Raw genomic sequence first — 25,814 nt, 5'->3', positions numbered from 1 at the left:
ATTAGTGTGCCTGATTTACTTCACAACAGGTCAGGAAAGGCCAAAGGCAGGGTTGTCATTAAATTGCAAAGTTGAAAATCCCAGTATTCAAAAGCATTCAGATATCTGAAAGTTGTAAATTGTAAAATTGTAAAAGTTTGTGATTCTTGTTGAATTTGCCAGGAAGATACAGAGGAGTACCAGATTCTCTAAAACATGAAAGGTATTTTGAAATCATGCTGTAAATATAAAAAGAAAACCAACTTTTTAAAGTACTTTCATGGTTGACTGTTTTACAATGAGACTGGGTGCGAAAGAAAGGCCAAACACTAACAAGGTCGTTGCACTTTCTTTATGAGCCCTGGGGACCCCTTAATTATGTGCCCGTGCTGCTTATTTTGAGATCAGTGGAGAGTATGCATGCACGTGTTTGTATAATGTATAATTTTTATTTGAATTTATTTTTATATATGTATATTTATGTATGCGTATACACATATATACACACATGTATACTTGTGTATATTTAAAAGAAAACTATTCCAGTGCCAGTTGCTTAGAAATCTAGATTTCTAGTCCTCTAGTGTATCAGAATTCTTTTCTTATATGATTTATTATTTCTCTTGGAGCAAACATTAAATACTAATATTTATGCCTTTAGTCATGAAATTAATACAGATTTATCTTAAATTTGCATTTAATAATGCGGAGACCGATACAATCCATTGTCTTTATTATATTCGGAAGCATCGTTTCTCTTAGTAGTAAATGTTGCTTCCTGACATTTAAGTTAGCCTTGACAGCCTGCCCTTAAGACAGACTGATATGCTTCATCTTCTTTGGCTAATGTTTTCAAATCTTTCATGACTACTTTGCTGTTGCAAAAAGAGGAAGTTGGAATTTTGTATTTCTGAATTTGTATTAGCCCTTTTGTTTCATTTGCTTAATTGGCAAAGGCCTGTATCTCCGTGGTTTGCAGGGTACAGCTATCACGCAGAATATCCTTTTACGCTGCTCTATTGGTAGCCTTTAACTCACAGCAAACTCTTGTCATTTCTTTTTCTAATCTGACCAGCCTTAGTAAAAATCAAAATGCAGCCTTTTAGCTATATTATCATTGTGCATTGGAGCAGTAGATAATAAAACAAATGGGTGGTCTTAGTGGTAAGGTACTTTTTTTTTCTATCTGCTACTAGAAGTTTCACTAATTGATTCTTACTCCTGCTGGCTGTCAAAAATCAGTTTTCCACAATTGGCATACAACTGTGTTAGCTTTTAGACTGTGCTGCAGGGACTGTTCTTGTTGTTTGATCTGACTGAGTCTTATGACAACTAGTAAATATACAAAATGAAGTGTTTAAGAAGAACTGACTAACATGAAGGGAATTATTACCTCACTTCAGGAACTGTGTTCTTCATCATTCAGATGATTTTGTTGACGTTATGGGAGTGTCTTCACGTGGTTAAAAGGAACAGAAAACAACAGGGTGTCAGGCTGATCATGCTGAATGTCATCTTTTTTTACTTGCACTGGATTAATATGTGGTGACAGATTATATTTAGTTTATTTTGCTCCTTTTTTATTACCAGTGAACATGGTGCACTTTTGCATCTTTAGAAACTGAACTTGAATATGGGAAATGAAATACATTTTTTCATCTATGATACTGCATTTCTCAGTAACTTTTCTCAGTGTGTTAGTCCAGTTTTTACTGCACTGTAAAAGTGCTTAAGATTAGAATTTTGATTTAGAAATAATTTGTGTTGAAACAATGCATTTACTGTAGCTTAGAGATTTTTATAAATTGGAATGAAAGAATTTTACCAAGACATATTTCCACATAATGGGTTATTTTTACTAGTATTCAGTTGTAGCATCTTGGTGGAGATGGTAGTCTAGGAAACTGCACTTAACTAGCTTTTTCTGAAGCTTTAGGTCATGTTAGTCAATGGAAACTTATTAGGGCATAAAATGATGGGGAATCAAAACACACTTAAGATTTACAACTATTCTCTTCCCATTGACTTTTTCCATTCTCTAAATAACATTGCCTATGCCGTGTCTGTGCACTCTTTATTAGCTCTTCTGTTTGATTTAATTGTTCACTTACTCTGTATGTCTGAATTAAGTCATCTCTGCCAACCAATCTGCTTATTACCAAGTGTTTAGTCACTGAGAAGTAGCTAACATCATCTTACTGGACTAATTTTTGAAAGTTTTACTTAGGAATCAAGATACAGGAACTTCATTTCAAAATTGGCCTATAAGTGAAATTCTATCCAAGATATGCCAATCAAGGGAGTGAAAGAACACATATTACTTACTGCATCTGAAGAACATTATCAATTCTCACTTATTCTCGTTGATCTCCTTGAAAAAGTGAGTTGGTTTTGCAGCTTGGTTTCTGGAAATTCTTCAAAAAAAATAAAACTGCCACCATGTCAATTTTTTTTCATTAACTTTCTAAGTAATTTACAAAAAGATTATTGAAATAGTTTGTGTCAGTAATGCTGTTGGTTTGTGCAGGAAGACTCCTCACTAGTAAGAGACATCATGGCCAGTTACAGGTTTTTTGGAAAATTTTCCTTCCAGTTTCTTTTTAAGAGAACAGTTCTTCTAAGATAGAGCTGTTTGACTTTTGATACAGGTACTAAACTGCAACATAGAAGTTTTTGCTGTTTATCTGTATGTGGTGATATATAACCTGCAACAAAACATTATAATTTCCTGCAGGTTGTAGTTCCTGTAAATTATGCACTATAAAATTCCCTAATGGTGTAAATATTATGATTTAATCTGCATCGTGAAAAGGATGCAACCAGGAATGTTTAGCAAAATAATAAAAATAAATAATAAAAATGCAGGTGCTCTCTTGCTAAGAAAAGAAGTACACCTTCTTGCATTTCTCTTCAGTCATTCTTCATGGCTCCAGGAAACTTTTTGAGAATTATACCTCTAAAACTGATCGAAACTGGAAATGCAATAGCTAATATTTACATAAAAATAAATGTCTTGCTATGCGAATGGACTCTCACAATTCAGATGTCCATAACTGTAAAATGGGCTTAAAATGCTCCCCAGATGTGTTTGTCTAATTCTCTTTTTGTAAATCATTCTTTCTGTGCAAAAGGAAAAAATCTTAACTAAGAGAATGAATTCAGTAATGCCACCCTTCTCCTGCAGAAATAAAGAAGTTGGGGGTGGTAATACTATGTCTGGGAAAAGAAGCAAAAATGCTTGGATATCCCATTGCCTGCTGTTGTAGGGATTGTGCTTGCCAGGAGTTTTTGACAAGCACATTCCTTCCAAACTCTCCAGGCATTTAAAAAGTCTTGTGCCTTTGCTAGTCACCTTTCACTTGCATGTACTGTAAAAGGAACGTTTGTAGAATAATGAACTGTCTTTTTTGAAATTAGGAAAACTGAATTAAGTTTTTGTGTTGTTACATATTTGCTTTTTAATTGGCAGAGTGTTGTATTAGGAAGATGGCTGCTGGTATCTGAAGCTTATAGGGTCTGATCTCACGGGTAGTAAGGCATAGTACTTGGCTGACATTTTGGGGCTTATAGAAGTAAGGAGATCAGTAAGTCTTTGAGCCCTGTGTAGGTGATAGATGCTGCAGAAGTGATCTGTGTTCCAAGGGGGTAGGTCAGTAAGTGACATGTCCATTTTTGGTAGAACCTTGCCATAAAATTGCTTAAAAGTCTTGTATACTTGGCACTGAGGCACCCTGCTGGAAAAGACAGCAAGGGAGAGTATCCTTAAAGACTGTTTTGGAAGACAAGACAGGCAGAGAGGGCTTGGACGGAAAAAAACAATGAAAGAGGAGGAACTGGACTGTGCTAGGAAGAACCGTGGCTGAGGAGAGACTAGAAATCTAGACTCTTGAATGCAAAACTGTCCTTCTCAAGAAAGTTCGATCTCATAATTTCATTTATGTTCTTTCCACTCAACGTTTCTTCCTCAAACACAAAACTGAATTAGAATGATTCCATAATTATAAGCTCGCATACAGGAGACTGGTGGTGCATCTGTGTACTAGCCATTTCTGCACTGCTTTTAGGCAGAAGACTGTCTGTATCCTTCCATGTGTCTTGCTCCTGCTGCTTGCACACTACTGTTTCAGTTAAAGAAATAATTGGAACATTCTAGTCTTTTAATGTATTTTTCACCTTGTCACCCTTAAAGTAAGAAACCATTCTTATTTTTATAGGAATTTTAAGCATAGACGGAATGTCATCTGCAACCCCAAATATGATTTCCATACAGTTACTGGTGATTCTCATGAAAGTTTGAATTTAAAACAGGAATTAAGAGCTTGACAGAACAGCAAAAAAAGGCTGTTCTGTCCCACATGGAATGACTGATGTTGCAAGGGACCTCCGCATCCATTTGGTCCAAATCTTGCTCAAGCAGGGACACTCAGAGCAGGTTGCCCAGGACCATGTCGAGGTGGCTTTTCCAAGGAGGAGACACCATGACCTCCCTGCGCAGCTTGTTCCCATGCTCTATCTCACTCAAAATAAAGAAGTTCTGTCTCATGGTCAGATGGAGCTTCCTGTGTTTTAGTTTGAGCCTATTGGCTCTTACTCTGTCACTGTGCAACACTGGAAAGAGCCTGATCCCATCCATTGCCCATAATATATTTGAATACATTGATGAGATCTCTTCTCAGTTTTTTCTTTTCCAGGCTAAAATGATCCAGCTCTCTCAGCACTTCCTCAAAGCAGATGTGTTCCAGCACATCTCCAGTACTCTCTTGTACTGGGGAGCCCAGAACTGGACACAGCTTTTGAGGTGAGGCCTCATCAGGCCTGAGTAGAAGATTCCCTCCCTCAACCTGCTAGCAGTGCTTTTCCTCATGCAGAACAGGTTACCGTTGACCTCTGGCTTGTGGTTAACTTGTCCACCAGCACTCCAGGTAGCACACCAGCAGCTCCGTAGAGCTGCTTTCCAGCAGGTCAACCCCCAACCTGTACTGATGCCATCACCAGTATTCTCATGCAAGTATTTCAATTATTCTCTTTTACTAGAGAATGTTGACTGATTCTGTCAACATTACAGTGCTTTTATGTGTGTAGACCTTGACAATACTAAAATTAAGGAAGTGTGGTATCAATCTTATGAATTGTGAACATTAGGAATCCTGCAGTGTACATTTGTTACTGCTACACTCATGGTATTGTTTTCTCTGACTGGAGAAGTTTTGCAAATCATTCAAGAATAAACTAATATAGTAGCTAACAGTCCTTTTCACAATTATTTCAGCTTCTCTGTTGTGAGAAGTACAATTTTAAGTATTTTGAGAGCCCGCAATCAGTTACAAAAAATGCTTGAGAATACATTATGTATTGTTTGAGTACTGCGATCAAGCAGTGAAGGAAAAGTTTACTTTCTCCATTCAAGATTGTCATTCAGGGACTGACTGCTGTTATAGTCAGGTGGCTAAAATATGTCAAGTGCTAGAAAAATATTCCAAAGCTGTCCATGAACATCATAAGCTTAGTGTGACTGAAAAATAATCTTGATTTTTGAATTAAGATCTAAAGATTAATTAAGTTGTAATTTTGTACTTATATTTGAAATACAATGTCTAGAGTGCTGGCATGAGCTGTCAATTCTTTACAGTTTAGGTAATTTCAGTTGTTCTGATTTCTTTTCTTGGCTGTAGTATCATAATGAAATATTCATTTTTTTCTATGTAAAAAAATCCCTGTCTAGAAGAATAACTCAGAACATACCAGAGTATAGCTGCTGTTAGATAATATTCAGAATATGTGTTAATAAATATTCAGAATGTAAGTGCTAATAGAGAAAGGTACTTTAAGCTTATATTAAAAGTGTTCTCAGCTAGTTTGCGTTGTAGAATTGTTTTCAAAATTTGATACAATTCCTCATTTTTCCGGAGATGAAAAGGAAACTTTGAATCTGATTCCCCCCTTTTTTTTCTTTTTTTAATCTTTACCTTAGTTGTTGCTTCATTCAGTTACTTCTTCCTTAATTTGTATTGATGACACTCCTGAGAACTCACATTTATGGGAGTTTTGTTAAGATTGGTATGAAGTACTACTCGCAGGAAAGTGTGGCAATCCTGTACCTATTAAAGGAATTTGCAGCTTGAGCTCCAGAAAAGACTCAGCAAGAAACCATTGTAGTTCTATAGAAATGCAGGAAAACTCTGCCAGAAATCCTGCAAAACACCACAGGATTCCACAGATTTAACTTTTTTTGGCTGACTGTGCTCTGGACAACTGCTCTTTCTCTTCGACAGAGACAGATATCAGTTGGACCATTGGTCTCACAACCTCTATCAAACGGTACTCTGTTGTATCCACAGACTTTGCTTAGATGGCTGCTCTGTGCTGTGGTTGGAAGCAGAGAAATGTGTTCTCTCCAGGTTTTGTTGTTGGGATAGATGTGAACAGTTAGTCATCATTATAATGCTTATCATTTTCTCACTTTAAAGTGCTCTGAAAGTCTTCATTTCTGGTGATAACAGGAAAATTGAAGTCTGTCTGCACTGAGCAAATTTCTACTACTTGGCTGTCAGTAGTTGTCTTTCAAAAAAAATATTACGTTTGTTATTTTAATCCTCTCTGATTTTTAATTGGTTTACTGTGTGTGTACCCTTTTAGTAGAACACATGCTGTACCCACAGGGGAAGAGGTATGGATACCACCATCATATTCTTCCAGTTCAGGAGCTTTGAGTTCCTGGGAGTAATTTCTGAAATAATTTTTCATTCTCATAGTTTTTCATGGTACTCACGGATCCATACCAGAAACTGTCCAACAATCCTGTGCTAATTTACACTCTGCACTGCAAGCAGGCTTTGGATACTGCAAGCATTTACTATGCTATGGTACAACATTTTAGGGCCATATCAACTTCTTTATTTTTCATAGTACTAAGCAAGTGTTATTATTTACACATAATACCTAAAATTTTGCCTCGGAACGGCCAAGCCACATGTTTCTTGCACTCTCTCTGAGGCTGGCAGGCTATTGTTAGAAAAGACAAGGTTTGTTTTTGTCATGCAGTAATAATCCACTGCTTGTCTTTGCAGACCCAAGAATTTCATCTTAAATTTAACAGGCAAACAACAAGGGAGAAAAGATGAAGAGGAGAAGAGCAAACTAGAGAAAATTCCTTTCCCTTTTTGTTTTCTCCATGAAACTTGTTCTGCAGCAACAGGAGTATTTAGAGAGAAGGCGTGCCAGCTGATGACATCCAGCCTTAAGTTGGGAAGCAGAATGCTAAAATGCAGCAAATGAGTTGTGCTTGCTTGCTTGCCTCCCAATAAGAATTTAAATAGTCACTATTTTGTATTTGTCAGATACCCAGAGCCTCACCTGCCTGTGAATCTGTTCCGGTGCCTCTCACAAATGTCTGTCTGAGAGTGATTAAAATTTTACTAAAGAATACTAAAAAAAAAAAAAGGTAAGGTACATGTGTGTCATGGAGTTACTGAATTCTTTAAAAATAAAAACAAAGGCCACCACACAAGCAAATTAAAGCCCCTGGGAGCTGACATGGTTATTGAAAGCTTTAACAGGGCTGCCCTAGCATAAAAACCTGCTTTCCCATTGTCATTCATTTTGGCCTCTGAAAAGGAATTTATGATCAAAGTTTTGTCTGAGCACAATTTAATGGCACAGTTAAGCACTGATTATATTTCGGCAAAGTTAGAAAGGGGTTTGGTTAAATTTATTTATTTTTTTGTTGTGTGGCACTCAGCTTGTATCGAGAGAAGCATTTTACTAGTTAAAATGTGTACCTCTTAAGATAGTAAGCTTTACTTGGGATGTGTTTTAAGGATACTTTAAAATGTAGCTGCATTTAAAAAAAAAAGAAAAAAAAGGAAGAACCTGTTAACATGTTTAAGGTATTTTAAGGCATTTTTCATTAGTTATATTAGATTTGTATTTCTTTCATTTTATTTCATTCATTTCACATATTATTTCACGATAAACAGTCTAGAGCACCTATTGTGGCTGACATCTTACAAAGTAAATGAAGAAGCCTCTGTATTTAAAATATGCTCCTATGCATAAAGTTTCCAATATCATGACCATCCAGCAAAATTACTGAAGCACACTGTCTTAATTTTTCCATGTGCTATCTACAGAAAGAAGTTTTTGTCAATTAATATACCATAATATGATTCTTTTTCATCTTAAAAACTTATTGTCATTTGCTTCATTTGACAACACATAGTCCAAGGTGGATCTTTAAATGTTAAGATTAGAAATAAATGACATTTACAGTGGAAGAAGTCATTATAATTATTTAGTTGTTAGAAAATATGATTTTATTTCCTGTCTTTGCTGTGGACTTTCAGCACAAGCCTACACGTGGCTTTGTTTATCCTCTTCATCTTCTGTACTTGTAGAAAAGTCAAATAAATACTCTAGGATTCTAGTTGACAATCTATATTTAAAGATCCTAGCTGGAGGAAAAAATGCTGATTTCTGTGGTAGAAAAATAAAATTCTGAAGACTATGATGGTGAAATGAGTTATTTAAGCTGGTAGGTGGTCATTTAAAACAATGGTGAAGAAAAAATCTGTGTATATACAATTCCCTTAATGTGCAATTTTTTTCTGGTATATTTTGGAATTTTAGAATTAGCTTTAGAATTGCTGTCTCTTCATGTGATCTTGATGTGATCAAAACAAAATGAAGAATCAACCAATTTCAGTTTTCCGTCTTGAATCACCATGAGAAATAGAAGTATAGTCCTATTTACAAGGTTTGTAAGAAGAATGCATTGAAGTTAACTAATGGATTTAGAAGTCTTTTGAGTGGGTTGAAAGAAAGAAATCACAATAGAGGTCCCCCTCTGCTGGTGGAGAGTTTAATGTTCAAGACATTAAAATGTATCTAGACACCAATGTAAAGTCATTTGAGTCTGAATGTATTTTACATAGTTAAAAAGTAGCTGCTTACTCAGCATAGACTACTAGGAATCTACTGAAAAGATTTGAACTTGAAATATAGTGCAGGTGTAGTTGTTAGTTAGTTGTTTCCAGTCTACTCGTCTTAGCTCTGAAACATAGTTGATGTCAAGCATCCAATAGGAGTGTGCTGTATTGTTGATTTGTATTGTACCTAGCCTGTGACACTAGTAAGCTTGCTGTTTACCCTTTCCAGTGCTGTTTAAGGATTTTGTGTAACCTGTTCTACTTGTGATTTTTAAGAGATACATATTTTTAAATAGTTTAATAATCTGCTTAAGATGTTTTTATGTGCATGTCTTTCAGGAGAATTTGTCAAGTACTTCTTTCTTTGGTGGGAAACAGTTGTACAAAATTCTGTTTGTATACTTTGAGGACTTGTGAAGAAGAGTGAAAATCGTAGGGGTTCTGGAAACAACAGAAGTAAATTATTAATTGAGAGAAATGTACACAATGATCCACTCAGAAGTGAGACAGTAGGAAAACACTGGGAACAAACAAACAAACAAAAAACAGCTTAAGTGAACATGTAAAGAAGGTTCCCAAGAATTCCTTTAGCCTAGTGTGTTTGGTCCTGTATATCTTCTGTTTTCCTGATTGCTGCAGGGCTGTACTTTTCCTCTAAAAGAGTAGAGATTACCTATTGTGATAGGGAAATGATTATGCTGTCTCTTTGCTTGCTTCCATCTTCTCTTTCTTGTGTCTGACTTGCTGCATTAAAACTCATTCTGAGTTGCAGATTGAGTGTTCAATAAGACAGTGAATTGACTCCTTATTTTTAAAATACAGCACGTTATGGCTGTTTTTTTAATTGTATATATGTGAAATAAAATCTAAGTGGTGATTGCTTTTGTAGATTGCATTCCAAGGGGACTAAGTTCAGAAATGTATTCCAAAATTGTTTAATTTCGATATAGCAAATATTAAAGTAACTTGGATTAAGTACTTGACATATAAGTAAAATAATCAGTTTCAAACTTTCATTTCTTGTAATTAAGGATCTGTTACAACTATAAATCAAAACCTTTCTATAGTTCATAAATTCACATACCAATATAAGGACAGGAGAAGGGGTTGCTGTGTGTTGCATTAAAAATGCACAACGCAAGAATTCTTTTTAATGAAGTCAAGAATTTACTTACAGAGGCATATTGTTGTGTGTCTGCACACCTAGCCAGTGTAAATGCAACAGAATGAGAGAATGAGGTTTTGTTCTTCTTGGAAATATAAATCACAAGAGGAGTGTGAATGACTTTAGCATGATCATTCAGCTAAACCTGAATGGAATTTCCTGTAGCAAAAATCTAGGAACATCGGCCAAAGGGGTTTTTTACCTTCTCTTAAGCAATGGGCAGCCTTGAAATTTCAACACATTCTTTTTGTGTACATTTTATTAAATTATAGACAATATTAATTCTGTCCTCCTACTTTCCCTGCTCCCTTCTATTTTCAGTATGAGTGGAATGATTCTAATATCTACATAAGCAGATAGGCTTTTTGTCAGAAAATCTAATTTTTAATTTGTTTCCTTTTAATACTTGCAGATTCACAGAGGACTTTTGGTTGTACTCACTGCTGTTTTGAGAAAAATAGCTCTTACTTCTTAATCACCTGATATGATTTTGTGCAAAACAAGTTGATGCCGATGACATATTAATCTCTATCTTTTGAGTTTGTCTGTTTTGTTTACTTGTATTAGATTTGAATTCAGAATAACCATGACTTATCAATTTTCATTTTTATGCTTGTTCTTCAAGATGGCATGTTTTCTTACTTCGACAAAAAAGCTAGAGGTGGCATTTCTTATTAAACTATTACTAAAAATAAACAGTTCCAGTTACAAGTTAGCTTATAATAATAACTTTTCTAATAGTTACTTTTTTTTTTTTTTAATTTCTTGAAACTTGCCAAATTATTTAAACAATTTTCAGTTAAGTGTTTGGGCTGGCCTGGTTGGTATACTAGGTTCTACTATAAACTAATGAAGAATAGAGTTGATGTGAAAATTTGGCTGTTCTTGTATGCATGGTGAGTTCAAAATTATCCCTGTTTATACAGCCTTTGGCAATTTAAGCAATGTGTTTTGTCACCTGCTTTGCCGTCTCATGAAGCACTGGAACATTTATGAAGAAATAGAAAATATGACTTTGAATCCTTGACGTCTTTTAAATAAATGCACATATTGATAGTGACAGATTGCTAAACTTGGCGTTAGACACTTAGCTGTGTTTCTTGCCAAAAGTAATCCAGATGTGCATAATTTATCCACCTGCCATATGTGCACTGACATGTCCTTTCTATAATCAACTGTCTGTTGAGTATTGTTAAACAGTTAAATGTTCTTTATCAACTTTTTAAAAAAATAATGCTAATAAGTTCTTCAAGAAGTTAAAGGGAAGGAAGACGGTATTACAAACTGAAGAAATCAGTTTCAGATTTTTAATTGTCCAAAAAGCATGTATATTTAGGAAAAAAAGCATTGGTAAGAGAAGCTTATGTAAAAACCATTTTAGGTGGTGTTATATAACTAAGGAGGATGCTTATTTTATGTAATCTCATTAGAATGGGACAGATCTTTGTTGTGACAATGTAAAGGAAGTTGCTATGGAATAATAACATTAATTAATAAGGATATTTTGTGTATGAGCTGCTTGTTGAAAGGAGAAAGTGAACTTAACTTGACAAGCAGCAACCAAACGTGTCCTGGCTGAAAGTTCAGAAAGAGTTACAGGAGGATATTTGTGTCATTTGGAATATTTCATCACATCTCAGGAGAAGTAACTCCATTTTTCAATGTGTTGTGCACTGGGAGTTTGTTCTTCAACTGCCCTCAGAAAGTTAATTATAGATTGGTATTGATGCATGACCTGAATGTTAAAAAAAAAAAAAAAAAAAAAAAAAAAGTCTTCTGTCCAAGGAGTTTGTTATCACCAAATTTTGTTTTCAAAGGAAGCACAGATCCATGCAAATATTGCTTTTGTTTCCTATATGCTTATCCTTTCACCCCATTGACATAATGTTATCAGAATACTAACATGGATAATCTGACTTTCATCGATCTCTGAGGTATATGGGAGGGAGTGGGGTGGTCATGTAGACCAAAACTCACATAGTGTCTCATGGCTCTGAATTTCCCCTGAGGAAAAGGGTGTCTGGCTCTGTCTGATGTTCCTGTGCATACAGGTAAGTATTTATCCCTACAGTTATATAGATATCTATCTGTTGTACATAGGCCTTTGTAGCAATCTGCATTTGTTTTTGAACTCCCCCCAGCAGTTGCATAACGTGTGGCGTGATTAGCAGCTCTTCTTCATCATCCTGGGAGGTCTCAGTCATGACCTCTCCAACTGCTGTTCTTTGTCATTTAGCTGAGAATAGGTGTACATAAGGTGTTGAGAGCACCAACTCTATGATGCTTTCTTCCATCAGGTCATTTAGATTTGAGCAACTAATTTTTGTTTCTACAAGGGAAAACATAGAACACCTACATAACTTGTTGAAATTAGGTTACCGTGGGAGACACAGGTTATGTGGCAAACATCCTATGCTGCCATCCTATTAGAATCCGTCATTGCCGAGATTGTGTGGATATGGTCTCAGAGTACACTTGCACAAATCCTGTCAGTAAGAAGGAAATTTGGGAGGTTTCTTGAGGAAAGTGAGTTGTATTGGTGAAGTATCTAAAGTTGCTAGGGTCTTAGGTTAAAAATGCTCATCAGTCATGGATGAACACTGATCCATGCTGCTCGAACTTCTGCATTTGTCAAACCATGCTGCTGCTACTATTCTAGGATCTCTATCCTTTCAAAAAACAAACAAAAAAACCCCAAATCAAAGTTCTGTGATTATCTTAGCTGCTTCTGGGAAGTGATCATTATAGGCTTTTTCCCAAAGTATACAATTCTTGTGTCTCTCTTTTTCTTTTTTTCTTCCTCTTTTTTTTTAAGTTACTTTGTCTAATGCAAAATAATAGCATGTAAAATATGAGGAAGTATGTTTTCTGAAGACTTCCTTCATGATGAAGGTGCAGTGTCTTGCATGTGCGAACAAACATGGAATCTCAGTATTCCATAACCAAACAGAAATTTTATCCTGGGTAATGTGCTGCCCACCTCAGGAGACTCAAACTTACTTCCACAATTATTCCTTGTAATGTAAGTTTGCTTAAGTAGTTGTAAATACACATTGTTGAAAACTTAAGAGATTTGGGGGTTCTGTGATAATCTCAGAATTTTGAGCACATTTTTTTTTTTCTCACTAATACAGTGTTTTGCCTTTCTTTAGCTATTAATAAAATGATGGATGTGATTTTACCCCTTTCTTAAAAAAAAAAACAAAAAACAACAGAACAAAACATAAAAAAGAAAACATCCAAAAAAAAATCCACCAAATCTTATAGTAATGTATCATACTCCTTCAGACAATGTATTTCAGGGATTTATTCATTCTTTTATTAATCTCCATTAAGCATTGTACTCTACCTCTGGTTTACAATAATTTAGTGAGGAAGTACTTTTTGTTATTGGATCTGTTCAGCTACTAAGTGAACAGTATCTTTGTAAGAATTTCAGATGAGAAAACACATCTTTTCCTTTTAGTAAAATACTGTGTACATCTTAAAATATATTGTTGCTTGTACTTTGTGAAATGCTGTAGTATTTTTCATTGCTCAAGTCTTAGCTGGTTTTATAAACCTCTGAGAAGCTTTAAGCCTCCACAAGCCATTAACATAACATGGCTTTTTAAGAAAAACCTTTTATATTCTGAATACTTGTAGCCTGAGTTTATTAGGGCTGTCATTGTTTTCCACAGTATTATGCTTCAGAATCTTGGTTTTTAATTTTTTTTCCTAAGCTGTTTTTACCTCAAGTCTGAAAGCCGGAAACTTTTAAAAAGTACAGAGTTTAATAAAAATTACTACAATGTTGTGTCATATGAGCTTTTGAAAATAAGAAACTTTCTAAGTGATCATTTAATCAGTATCAGTGACATCTTGGCCAATTCTAACATTGTAGTTTTGTCATTCCAGATGTTTTCTTGTAGGCAGATGGGAAAGGGGGATGGGAAAGGAAAGATTATTCAAAATTAACATGGATGTTCGCATGCATGTTTACGTACATCCTACTAACGATGCTGCTGTCAGTATCGACTGAAATACATTATATCTGTACACTGTCCTTTTTCTACCCAGAAGGATTTAGTTATTTCAGTTGGTCTCCAATTACATTTACCAAAAGACTAATTAACCTAATAGAAAAGTGGTTTGGCCAAAGAAGAGCTATTCTGACAACTGAACTCTGTCATTACATTTCCATCTATCTATCTTGCTAAAGTAGACAGGACCCTGGACTAACTACAGTTTTAAAGGTTAACTGAAAAGATTAAAGGTGACTTGTAAATGGAAAATGGCAACTTTGCTCTTTTGGATTCTAAACACATCTGGTCTAGTGTTGCTCATGTTGAGTAGTAGGTTTGCCAAGACTTGTTGCAGACTTTGTAGAGTAGTAATAATAAACCTGTTCAGAGAGTTTAAAAGAACTTGGCATGCCATATGACAGGTTCTTGAGTAGTTCCGTAAGGAGCCAAGTGTACTGTAATAGACCCCTTTTAAATTGTTGGCTTACTTGAAAACTGGAGATGTCTGCATTTTCTCCTTTTCTCTCCCCCTCCCCTGAAGTACAGAAAGCAGATGAATTTATTAAAATGCTTCTTTAGTGTATGTTATTGAGCTGCAAAAGAGAACGATAGATAAACATTATTGTAAGTTTGCAGATGCGCTCTCATTTATGCCTGTAGGCATGATAAATTTATCTACTTATGTTAGAGGAGCCTTTAATCAGATAATCTGTTATTGCAAGTAGTTTAGATCATGAGGTGAGTAGTTTTTAAACAGGCCTTTACAATGTGTATTGACTTCACTGGTCCTGTTCTTCATCATGAGAAACATAAAACACAATTAAATATAAAGAACATGAGCAGTATCCTTTTCTCCTTTTCTCTACATAGTGTATGCAATGGCAGGCATGTACAGTATTTCTATATCAATATACAGCCTGTAAAATATTGCTCATTAGATTATGGAGAAAAGAACTGCGCTAGGTGCAAGGATAACAGCATCCTTCTAGAGAAGTGAAAAGATGCCTGAAGGATCAAAATATACACAGATAACACTGTGTGAAAAATCTGTGATCATATACCTAGGGGTAAAGGAGATAGAGATTATAATGGAGGCCTAAACTTATTATAGCCACTATAAATTTTCATGCCCTGAAAAGATTTGTGGTTTTATAAAAAAATGAATTGTCTCACTTCAAGGTACATATTCGTACTGCTCTTCAGATCTGGTCTTTTTACTGGTCTTAGGGAACTTTCACTTTACACAAGGAAGTCTGTGGTTTAATATGGGGACTTTGACCACCTTTGACAGTAACACACTCCATTGCTGTTCTGAAAAAGGTTTGCTTTCCTGAAAACATCTTATTTGAGACATGGCAGGAAGTGACTGACACACAGAGATGCTTTAATTGGTCGGGCAGAAAGTAACACTGAGAAGAAATCCTGCGTTCATGCCTCTTCCTTGAATACAGGCTAAGCATTTAATAGGTTGCAGTGCAGGGTTGTGTAGTTGAGCCAAAAACTTTAGGGGCAGAATCACTTCAGTCTAGTTCTGTGATTCATGTTGCTTTTAATCTTCTCTTCTTTCCATATAGAGTGAGGGAGAGGTCACTAAGGAAGGGATAGCTCAGAAGTCAACAGAGCAATCCCAGATCTTGTTTATCTTGGATAATCAATCTTGTATTTTTTTTCACTTTATTTGCAATTTGCATTGCTTACAGTGGACTTAAGTATCCTAATTTCCCCAATATTTTCCAGTAATGTTACCCTCAACCAAGTGGTATCACCTTAATGCTACCAAGAGAGAGCTTAGTGATGTTTTTTATTTTTTTTTTCTGGGGGGGGGGTGGGATGGGTAATGGGTTATTTGTATTGTTTTGTATGTTTTTTTTTAAAGCCACTGGAAACTCAGCTATTGATGGGAAACATTCCATTTTCATACCGATAATGAGTGTTTAACGTTAAGCCATCTTCAGGGTTTGATTCAGTAGTATGTGTGTGATGGTACATAGGCATAAGGCAGGATTTTCTGGAGGTATTTCTGATCCTATGATCCTTTCTCTGGGTTCATAGTACTTTTCTTGTCTCCCTCATCCTTTTAATCATATCCAGATCTCACTGTTTTTCAGAACTTATCCGTGTTCAGCAAAGGTCAGCATCAGCACCAGTGTAGTACCACTATTCCAAGTAGAAATTTGACTTATTACCTTGACTCTTTTCTTCTTACTGTCTCCTTGTATGAGACCATCTTACAGTGCTGCCTTGACTGATTTGTAGGGACCTGGTGTGTCAAGGCAGGCAGTAGACAGAGTTGTTTCTGAGGTGCAGAGAGCATGCCTGTCAGGTACTAGATAAGAAGTGTGTTACACAAATTCTTCAGATTTATAAAAAGAACTTTGCAAATCGAGTGCAATCTTCAGTATTGTAAAAAGTGTATGTTTGTAATGCTGCAGCTGTATCATTGTGAAAAGTAAAAGTGGTCTTTGAAGCAAATACTACTGAAAGTTACTCAACTACTGAGAATTGGTCTAGTTGTGTAACTGATAACTGACACCATGGTTAATTCCATTAAATAGGATAAAATATACTTAAATATCTTTGCATTTACCTTAATTAAAATAGAAAATGCAGGACAAAGAATTGCAGCTGTTTGCTCTCCAGGAAAGTTTCAGAGCCTTGGAAACAGAAGCATTTTGAAGTCCACTCTGCCAGTCAGTGATTTGCTTCCCATGGCTGGGGAGCACAGCCTGCACACAGGCATGCATGTGCCGGGCTGGTTTCTGGCATTCCCAGCCCTTACGTAGGCATGAGGAGAGAGACAGCATGCAAGATGACTGTTTATGGAGCCCAAACAATGGATGTGAGCACAGTGAGGCAGTGAGTGATGCATACTGGCAGTGGTGACAGTGACAGTGGATTGCTTTTGTGAGTGCAGATTTTTATGAGCATGGCATAGAGGCTCTTGTTCACTGCTGGTGAAAATGCAGAGCTAATGATGGTGACTATGTGAAAAATACTGTTTTGTAGCTGAGAATTTGCTCCATCAAATGGTGTTATTGTGCTCTTTGTATCTGTTGTAGTTTCCATGGAAATACATGGAAACTTCACTGGCAGAGGCTCTAACTGCACAGCCCAAGCTGCAGAAAGCAAAGGTAAGAACTGGGAGAAGAAAGATCTGCTAACTGTAAGTGAAGATCAGATTTGAGTCCAACTAAAGGACCTGAACGTGCGCAAGTCCATGGGACCCAACGAGAGCTGTCCACTCGTTATGAGGGAACTGGTGGATGAAGTTGCCAAACCACTGTCCATCATATTTTAAAGGTAATGGCAGTCTGGTGAAGTTCCCACTGACTGGAAAAGGGGAAACATAACCCCCATTTTCAAGAAGAGAAAAAAAAAGATCCAAGGAACTACACATCAGTCGGTCTCACCTCCATGCCTGGAAAGATCATGGAGCAGATCCTCCTGAAGGCCCTACTAAGGCACATGGAAAATGAAGATGATGTGATTGGTGGTAACCAACATGGCTTCACCAAGGGAAGTCGTGCCTGACTAACTCGATGGCCTTTTATGATGAAGTTACAATGTCAGTGGACGAAAGAACAGCTGACATCATCTGTCTGCACTTGTGCAAAGTGTTTGACACTATCCTGCACAGCATTCTGTACCACTCTCTAGTTAAGGAGTTGGCTGGATGATGGCACTCAGAGAGTTGCAAACAACAGTCGAAGTGGAGACTGGTGACAAGTGGTGTTCCTCAGGGATCAGTGCTGGGACTGATGCTATTTAGCATCTTTGTATGTGACATGGACAGTGGGATTGAGTGCACCCTCAGCAGGTTTGAAGATGACACCAAGCTGAGTGTTGCAGCTGACACGCTAGAGGGAAGGGATGCCATCAATAGGGACCTGGGCATGCTTGAGAGATGGGCCCATGCCAACCTTGTGAAGTCCATTGAGGCCAAGTGCAAGATCCTGCATCTGGATCAGGGCAATCCCAAGCACAGATACAGGTTGAATGGAGAATGGCTTGAAAGCAGCCCTGAGGAGAAGGATTTGGGGGTGTTGGTTGATGAAAGACTCAATATGGGCTGGCACTGTGCACTGGCAGCCCAGAAGGCCAACCATAGCCAGGGCTGCATCAAGAGAAGTGTGACCAGACGATTGAGGGAGGTGATTCTGCCCCTGTACTCTGCTCTTGTGACACCCACCTGGAGTACTGTGTCCACTTCTGGAGCCCCCAACACAAGAGGGACATGGAGCTGTTGGAATGGGTCCAGAGGAGGGCAACAAAGGTGATCAGAGGGCTGGAGCACCTCTCCTGTGAGGACAGACTGAGAGAGAGTTGGAACTCTTCAGCCTGGAGAAGAGAAGGCTCTGGGGGGACCTTATAGTGGCCTCCCAGTACCTGAAGGGGGCCTACGGGAAAACTATGGAGGAATTTTTTATAAGAGCATGTAGCAAAAGGATGAGGGAAATGGCTTTAAACTGGAAAAGTGTAGATTTAGACTAGATATTAGGAAGAAATTCTTAGCTGTGAAGGTGGTGAGACACAGGAACAAGTTGCCCAGTGAGGTTGTGGATACCCCCTCCCTGGGGGTGTTAAGGCACAGGCTGGATGGGGCTTTGAGCAACCTGGTCTAGAGAGAGGTGTTCCTGACTACAGCAGGGGGGTTGGAACTAGACGATCTTAAGGGACCCTTCCAACCCGAACCATTCCATGTTTGTATGATTCTATGAAATAGGAGGCATTATTTTTGAAGTGTGCTATGTAGAAAAGGGTATTCAGGAGGTAGCCGCTAGCCTGTGATCTTCTATGCAAGCTGAGCTTTGGGATTTCATTTTTCTGAAGAACGGAACTTGACCGGATTTAGAGGTGATTAATCTGTTTTTAAAATTCTTAATAAGGTGAAGTGGGGGTAGCTTTACTTTTATGGATCTAGACTTTTATAAAAAACTAAAATATTTCTTTTTTTTTTAAATACTGTAGCTTCTGAGACTTGATATTTTTTATTTCAGTTTCTCCTAGCTTCTTTATCTATCTCAATTAGTGTATCTCTAATCTTGTTTCCCAGGACAGCTTTTGCCATGTCCCTTTTTCTGCAGTTGCCTTCCTCTCAAAACTTTTTCAGTACTGTTATGAAGAAAAATTTGCAGAGATAAATTAATGACTTTGCAGCTGAGCTCCCATCTTTAAAAGCAGTGTGATCACTTGGAATTTAAATTCTGTTGAAAGTCCAGTGGGTCATGAGTTTCTTAATGCCCAAATTACTTTTGAAAGCCTTCTCCAGAGACTGATGAAAACTAAACAGTGCTCTTGAATGAAATTGTACCAACTTAGAGTAGACCACTAATCTGGGGGTGTTTCTTCCATCATTTCTTTTTCATTCCTATTTTTTTTTCTTCTTTAATCACTGAATGTGTGTTGCAGAAGTCTTTGTTGATTTGAAGAAATCTCATCATGGGAAAAGGATGGACAGAGTTGTAGACATAATCTACATTAGAGTCAGTTCTGGATTAGTGAGAAAAGCTTTGTCATCCAGCCTTGGAATGGACTCAGTAAGGCAAAAATTGAATTGTTTGTGTATGAACATACTGCTTCTCAAATGCCTCTTGGGCTTATAAGCACTCCCATGTGATGCTGTGTAACAGTTCCATGAACACAGTCTCATTGGTTGAAGGACTAATTTTGTGACATCTTAGTTTTTCTGGTATGTGAAAATTCAGCAGATCTCATTTATAGAAGTCAAGGTGTCATATAAAATGCAGAATGTGTTTTAGCATAATTTCAAAATTAGGTAAAACAAAGAAAACAAAAAGCATTCCAGATTCTCCTACAGTAACCAAACCAGTTACGTTTTCCCAGAGCTTTCAGGCAGGTGCAGGCAGGCTGGGCAGAGCAGTCATCATGGAGTCATAGTAGCACTGAGATTGGGATGTCCTGACACTCCACACAGTGCTGCAGGTGCTCCTCTCTTGGTCTGAAGTCATGGCTCAGTTCTGGCTGGTTTAGGTCCAGGTCCAGGCAGCTAATGTCTGCCTTCAGAAAAAAAATTTGGGTTTACCTGTATCATGGTCGTGGTGATGTATTAGCACAAAATACATAGGAATAAGAAATTTAGGATTGTATTTCTGTGCATGTTCTCATGTAGCAGAATTAAGATCACATTAATTTAGGCCTGTCCTGGCTCAACTGAAAGGCGGAGCCAATATATTCATTAACATCATTAGCTTAATATATAGTACATATTGACCTTTTCTACTACTTGTTGCTGAGCCTGTAATAGGGAACAGAAGATTACACTCTATTCACAGAAGAAGGTGTTCTGCAAAGTATAGAACTGGCAGATGAATGGTTGTTGCTTCAGCATTTACACTGCAGATGCTTGCAAAGTGAAACTCTTCTCTAGTCCAAAAGCAGTTTTGTACCGTACCTGCTATTGCTGCCCCACCAGAGAGAGTTTGCAGGGCAACTGTCATCTGAATATACCAATTATTTTATTATTTACTTCTCTTGATTGCCTTCTGAAGAATAGGTAAAAAAAGCATCTGTACAGTAAGCTTGATTTTTAGTTAAGAGAATACTGATATGTTTTTTAAAATAATTTGTAATAGAAGCTTTTGGAAGTTGTCACTATGGCTAGAAAAGTCAAAAAAAAAAAAAACTGTTTTTGAAGAGCTTTAAAATTACTTGGCATTTACTGTTTTAAATGGCCTTGACATTTGCATGGACATAACCAAAATCTAGAGGTGCATATAAAGGGAAGAAAATTAGTGTTGCGTTATGTTAATCTAGTTTGCTGTCATGCAGTATCACTGCAAACAGAGGTGGTTTGTGATGTGAAGGGCAGCTTGCAAATAGCTAATTGACTCTGATCTCTGTTAATTAGTGGAAGTAAATCTTATAATGAAGCTTTGAAGAGATCATCTCAAACAGATGAAAGCTGAGGCTTTGCTCAGTGTCAGAGCCTTGATGTTAATTATTGAATCCTGTGACCCAGCAAGAGGAAGATTCACTGATAATGTTGTCTTATTATAGGATCTTTTATTTCTGTGGTACTCTGCAATTTGTGTGAATTGCATCATCAGCTCTGGTTCCCTATTCCTGTACTTCAATGCACAACATAAGTAATAGAAAACCTGAAGAAGGGCTCTTATATTTTGTGCTTAAGACACGATATAACAACAGAAATCAGCTTTTCCCACATAAAGAAAAATTAAAATCTTATAATAGTGTATTTACATTTTTGAAAAAGTATTTTGAACAAAGAATTTAGTCTTTTGTTACTGAAAGTGCGCTTGCCCTCCTTTCCCCTAAGACTAGAGATGACTCTCTAGCAAAGTCAGACATAAACCTATATATGGGTATTTCGACGAGTCTCTAACAAAGTCAGACAGTAGGTGAATCATATTTTCATTTTATCAGACCGACCTTCTAGATGTAGGTAATAAAACATAATAAGCTAAGGCCTCTGCAAGTTCTTATTCTTTTTCATTATATGTAATTTCCTTATTCTATAAAAGTACACAGTAGTTGTTTGATAAATGAGTAACAAAATGTAAAAAAAAAAACACAAAAAAACAAATTCCATAAGCTGTTTTTCAAGTGTCAGAATTAAATGATCAGAAAGATTAAAATGAAATTTAAAATACTCTCAATCTCAAATAGATACTGTGATAGAAAATGTTTATATGCTTTGATGAATGTAAAGGGTTTGGATATTTCCCAGAAATATAAATAATGAGGCTGAGAAAGACTAATCATTATGATACAAAGAAGAAAGACAGTAGGTAATATTTTCTGTATACTATGTTCCTTGTTTTCTGGTTTCAATTGGAATTTGTTTTTAATCTATCTGTGTCTTCTTTATATTGGGCTTAATTGCTGTGTGCTATCCGGCAAAAGATTAGGCTTTCAGCGCTGAGGTTAAACACTTTTTGATAGTGGCTGTCTGATCTGGCTTGTTGCATTCTTTCGCTGAAATGGACTGACTTTGTTAAATTAGAGATGGCCACAAGAGATACTTCTGGAATTTCTTTTTTTTGTCCTTCAGGATCTTATATTTACTGCAGATGTCAAAGGAGAAAGTTGTTCCAGAAGAGTTAGGGAGTAAGAACAATTTTAATGGATTTTCGAAAGCATGTTTTGAAAAGATTTTTCTGAAATCTGTTTAGAGTAATGTCATGATGTAAATTATTAAACTGCTTTGCTGTGTAGAAGTGGCCTCTGAACCTAAGTTCTCAACACTCAATGATAGGAGTTGGGTTAGAACTTGCAACTGCTAACTGCAGTATGGAATTGGTTCTAATTTTCAGGCGTACTAAAACATGAATTGCAAATATAGTTAATCTGGGAAATGTGCCACAAAATCACTGCTTCCATCAAGATAACTTTAATACAGAGAAGTTGTTTATTCATCTTACGGTTATGGAAAATAAGTGTTTTATTTTCCAAATAACTGTAACAATAAACAATTCTAATGTAATATATATAGAAATGTAATTTTATCTTGATTAGTACTAACAGAAAGTGCTCATTAAGGTGGCTGGCAAGATAGAATAATTATAAATAAGTATTGACACTTAGAATGATTTTTCCACACTATTTTTAATTTAAAGCAGTTATCACAGGGAAAGGGCACCACTGCAAGAGATATTTATATGTTAAAAAATTCTAGAGAAGTTTGCCTTACAGACATACAAAATATGCTTAAGTAACCTGAGTTTATGCAACTTAACCAAGTCTGTGTGTTTAAGATGTATTATAACCTATAGCAAAATAAATTTGTCAAAATAGAGCAGAAGAGTTTCCTAGTACAGTGGACAATCTTGTAGACTGCAGAGGCTGGGAAACTCCAGTGTGTATTCTATTTGTCATAAACTTGATTATATATGAGAATAGTGCAACCCTGAGGAATGTTATAGAATATGGCTGAAACAGCATTCTACAATGTGCCCAACACAACCAGAGTCTTGTGAAAAGCATGCCTTGTGTGACAGAGCCACGATTTTAAGTATTTCCTTTTACTGTGTGTACAAGCAGATGAGATGCACCAGTCATTGAGGCAATGGCTTCATCTGATGTAGGAGCTTGCACTGGTGTTCCTGACTGCTGACTCTGGCATAATTTGTCCCTGGCTTGTTCCAGTACCTGTTTGCCAGGGTAAGTAAATGAGGATGTTGGCATAACTGTCCTCAAATTGGATAACCATGTCATCTTATGTGGGGAGGAGAATAACCATGCTAAGTCAGATAACCACACAGGTTATGAATACAGGGGTAGAGTTGTTTATGTGTCTCTCTGCAATGCATGGTTGGAAAACTGATGGTTTTTAACAGGACTCTAATGGTAGTTGTCTCTTTTGGCTATGGCTTATGATGGCTGCATGTGTAGTTTGTTCTTTTCCTTTCCTCAGACAGGAGCAGTTTTTAATTTGCTATCCCTTACCTGCCTTTTCATGGCAATAACAAAACAGCTTCCTCTGCTTTCCTTTCCAATTTTGCCTGGTTTGAATTGACATCACATTGCATTATTTCCCCTGTACCAGCTGAAGATGGTCTAATGGGTTGCACTTTCTCTCTGTGTGGATGCAAACCGACCTGGAAAGATTTTGCATTTCCTTAGCTATGTCCAAGCTAAAAGTTTTACAGAAAAATATCCTGCTTAACTTGATGCCAAAACCAGTGAGCTAATTCCTGGACACTGTTTGGGTCAGTGTTCCAGAGATCATTCCCCATAGGCAGTTTCTGTGAGGCCACTCTGTTTTGCAGACTAGGGAAGTTTACCAACCGAGACATGTGTCATTTTGTACCAGTTGGCCTCAATTCTCCAGAATACTTATGGACACATTTAATTTGCTTCTTCGGACACATCTGAAAAATTTGTTGCAAATGAACCATGAACCAAAGGAAATATGATTTGAAACTCATCCGCACTTGGTGTCAATGAAGTAGCCTCTAAACAGATGAAACTGTTAGTGTATGAAGAACTGCATATACAGGGCTGCTCTTCTACCTTATGTGACTCTTTCTGCTGTTTTCTTCATTTTATTTTCTTTTTACTTTGTAAGTCAAAATGTCTGTTGTGTTTTTCTTTCCTCATTTAGGTTCAAATTTTAACCTTTTAATTTCGTATGTTTTTCAGAATTCATGCATCCAAACTCAAATAAGCACAGCAATAACAGTTTCTCAGACCCCTTCATACAAATATTTACACTTTAATTAAGTTATGAAAAGATCTGTTTCAGATACCCTTGGCTGTAGGTATAACAACTATTTTTAAAACTCTCTAAGATTATTTCTTTTTAAATTTAAACTTATGACAATTCTAAGCAGCTTCTAAAGCAAAAAGAAAGGGTGTGCACAGACATTTGCTTTCTTGTTTCTTATTTATAGGAATGGAAGTAGCACTAGGGCTTGAGCTTCTCTGTATTCTCTGTAACTAGACTTCTGAACAAATATTGTCGCTGACATGGCTGTAAAAGGAAATGCAGGCACTAAACTCTAAATAGGACCACTGTGAGTAAATTGGTCTTTGTGTGCATTTTGTGTCAGTAAGAGTTAAGTCTTTGGTGTAATACAGCACCAGTTATAAGTAAACAGGCTATGATTTCAGTGCTAGACACTGCCTTAAGGCAGAAGAAATTACACTGTCATGAACAGGATATGTAGCTGCTGCTATTTTGGTGTTTGATTTCTTCATTGTCACATAGTTGAAAGCTATCCAGGAGAGGAGAGGAAGAAGTACAAACCTTTAAGGGAAGAAAATGACCAGTTTATAGGGGTTATAGGAGTGAGGAATAGAATGGATACTTAAGAGTTGTGTGTAGTACTTTCTGCTCGCTTCTTTGTATCTGTTCATTCTTAGTGTATGTAAGTTTTAGCTCCCAAGCACAAAATGCTTCCAAAACCCAAAGATATGTTGATGTTATGTCGTAATAACCACTTGTGGGTCTTGAGGTGCACTTCAACTGTTAAAAATCATAAAATAATAGAATCATTAAGGTTGGAAAAAACCTTTAAGATCATCAAGTCCACTGTCAACCCATTGCATCCAACCGTCAACCCATAAAATAAAATACTTATTTTAATAACAGATATGACTTTTGCTATACAAATATAGTTGTTGCAGGTTTTGAAGAAAACTCCTGGAAGTATCTAGTATTGAAAAGTGTTTGTAGTAGCATATGAAAATATACTATCATCATTTCTCTAAAAGAGTCAGATTTTTAGTCCGAAATTTGTAAGTTGGAGGTATGTGAGTTATTATATTGTTTTAAATAGTGCTATATGTAATGAATGAATGAATCACTAACTTCTGGGAATATCTCTCAGGTGTTCTAAATCACTTCGAAGATGTTGGCACTAGGCATATGAAACTGAAGCCTTCAGAAGGTATAGAAAGTCATAGAATTAGCAGCCAGTAAATCTCAATCAGAACTAAAATATCTGTGATCTAAGGATGAAGTATAACTTTAAGTAACAATACTCAAGATCACCTTGCATGTCATGTACCCAGACTCTTTCAACCATCTCAGTGCCAGAGTAATAACTGTGTGTGTTCCTGCATCAAATTGACCCCACTTTGGAGGGGACAGTGGGACTGATTTGTGAGGAATGAGTAACAGGGCTTAATATATACAGTTTAGTTGCACATAGACTAGGAAGGAAACAGCTGCCTGTACATATTTGAAGAACATCAAGTATCAGCCCTGGGCTACCTGATCGAGCTGTGGATGTCCCTGTTCATTGCAGGGGAGTTGGA

The 25,814-nt window shown here is 36.7% G+C and overlaps 1 protein-coding gene across 7 annotated transcripts in view; it reads left to right on the top strand.

The window, feature by feature from the left end:
• The window catches only part of ARL15 (ADP ribosylation factor like GTPase 15), a 223,085-nt gene that overhangs the window by 100,290 nt on the left and 96,981 nt on the right, over window positions 1-25,814 (top strand). Inside the window, exon 8 of one of the 7 annotated variants that reach the window (XM_021380023.1) lies at window positions 7,317-7,439. The exons of the other annotated variants lie outside the window; for them this stretch is intronic. Within the exon in view, the coding sequence (XP_021235698.1) occupies window positions 7,317-7,424 (108 nt within the window). The 3' untranslated portion in view covers window positions 7,425-7,439. Of the gene's footprint in view, window positions 1-7,316; window positions 7,440-25,814 lie in introns of those variants that run through there. 7 annotated transcript variants of the gene reach the window in all.

Source organism: Numida meleagris, chromosome Z (assembly GCF_002078875.1).
Source record: "Numida meleagris isolate 19003 breed g44 Domestic line chromosome Z, NumMel1.0, whole genome shotgun sequence".
Taxonomy (NCBI): domain Eukaryota; kingdom Metazoa; phylum Chordata; class Aves; order Galliformes; family Numididae; genus Numida; species Numida meleagris.
This window is presented reverse-complemented; position numbering and strand designations above follow the sequence as displayed.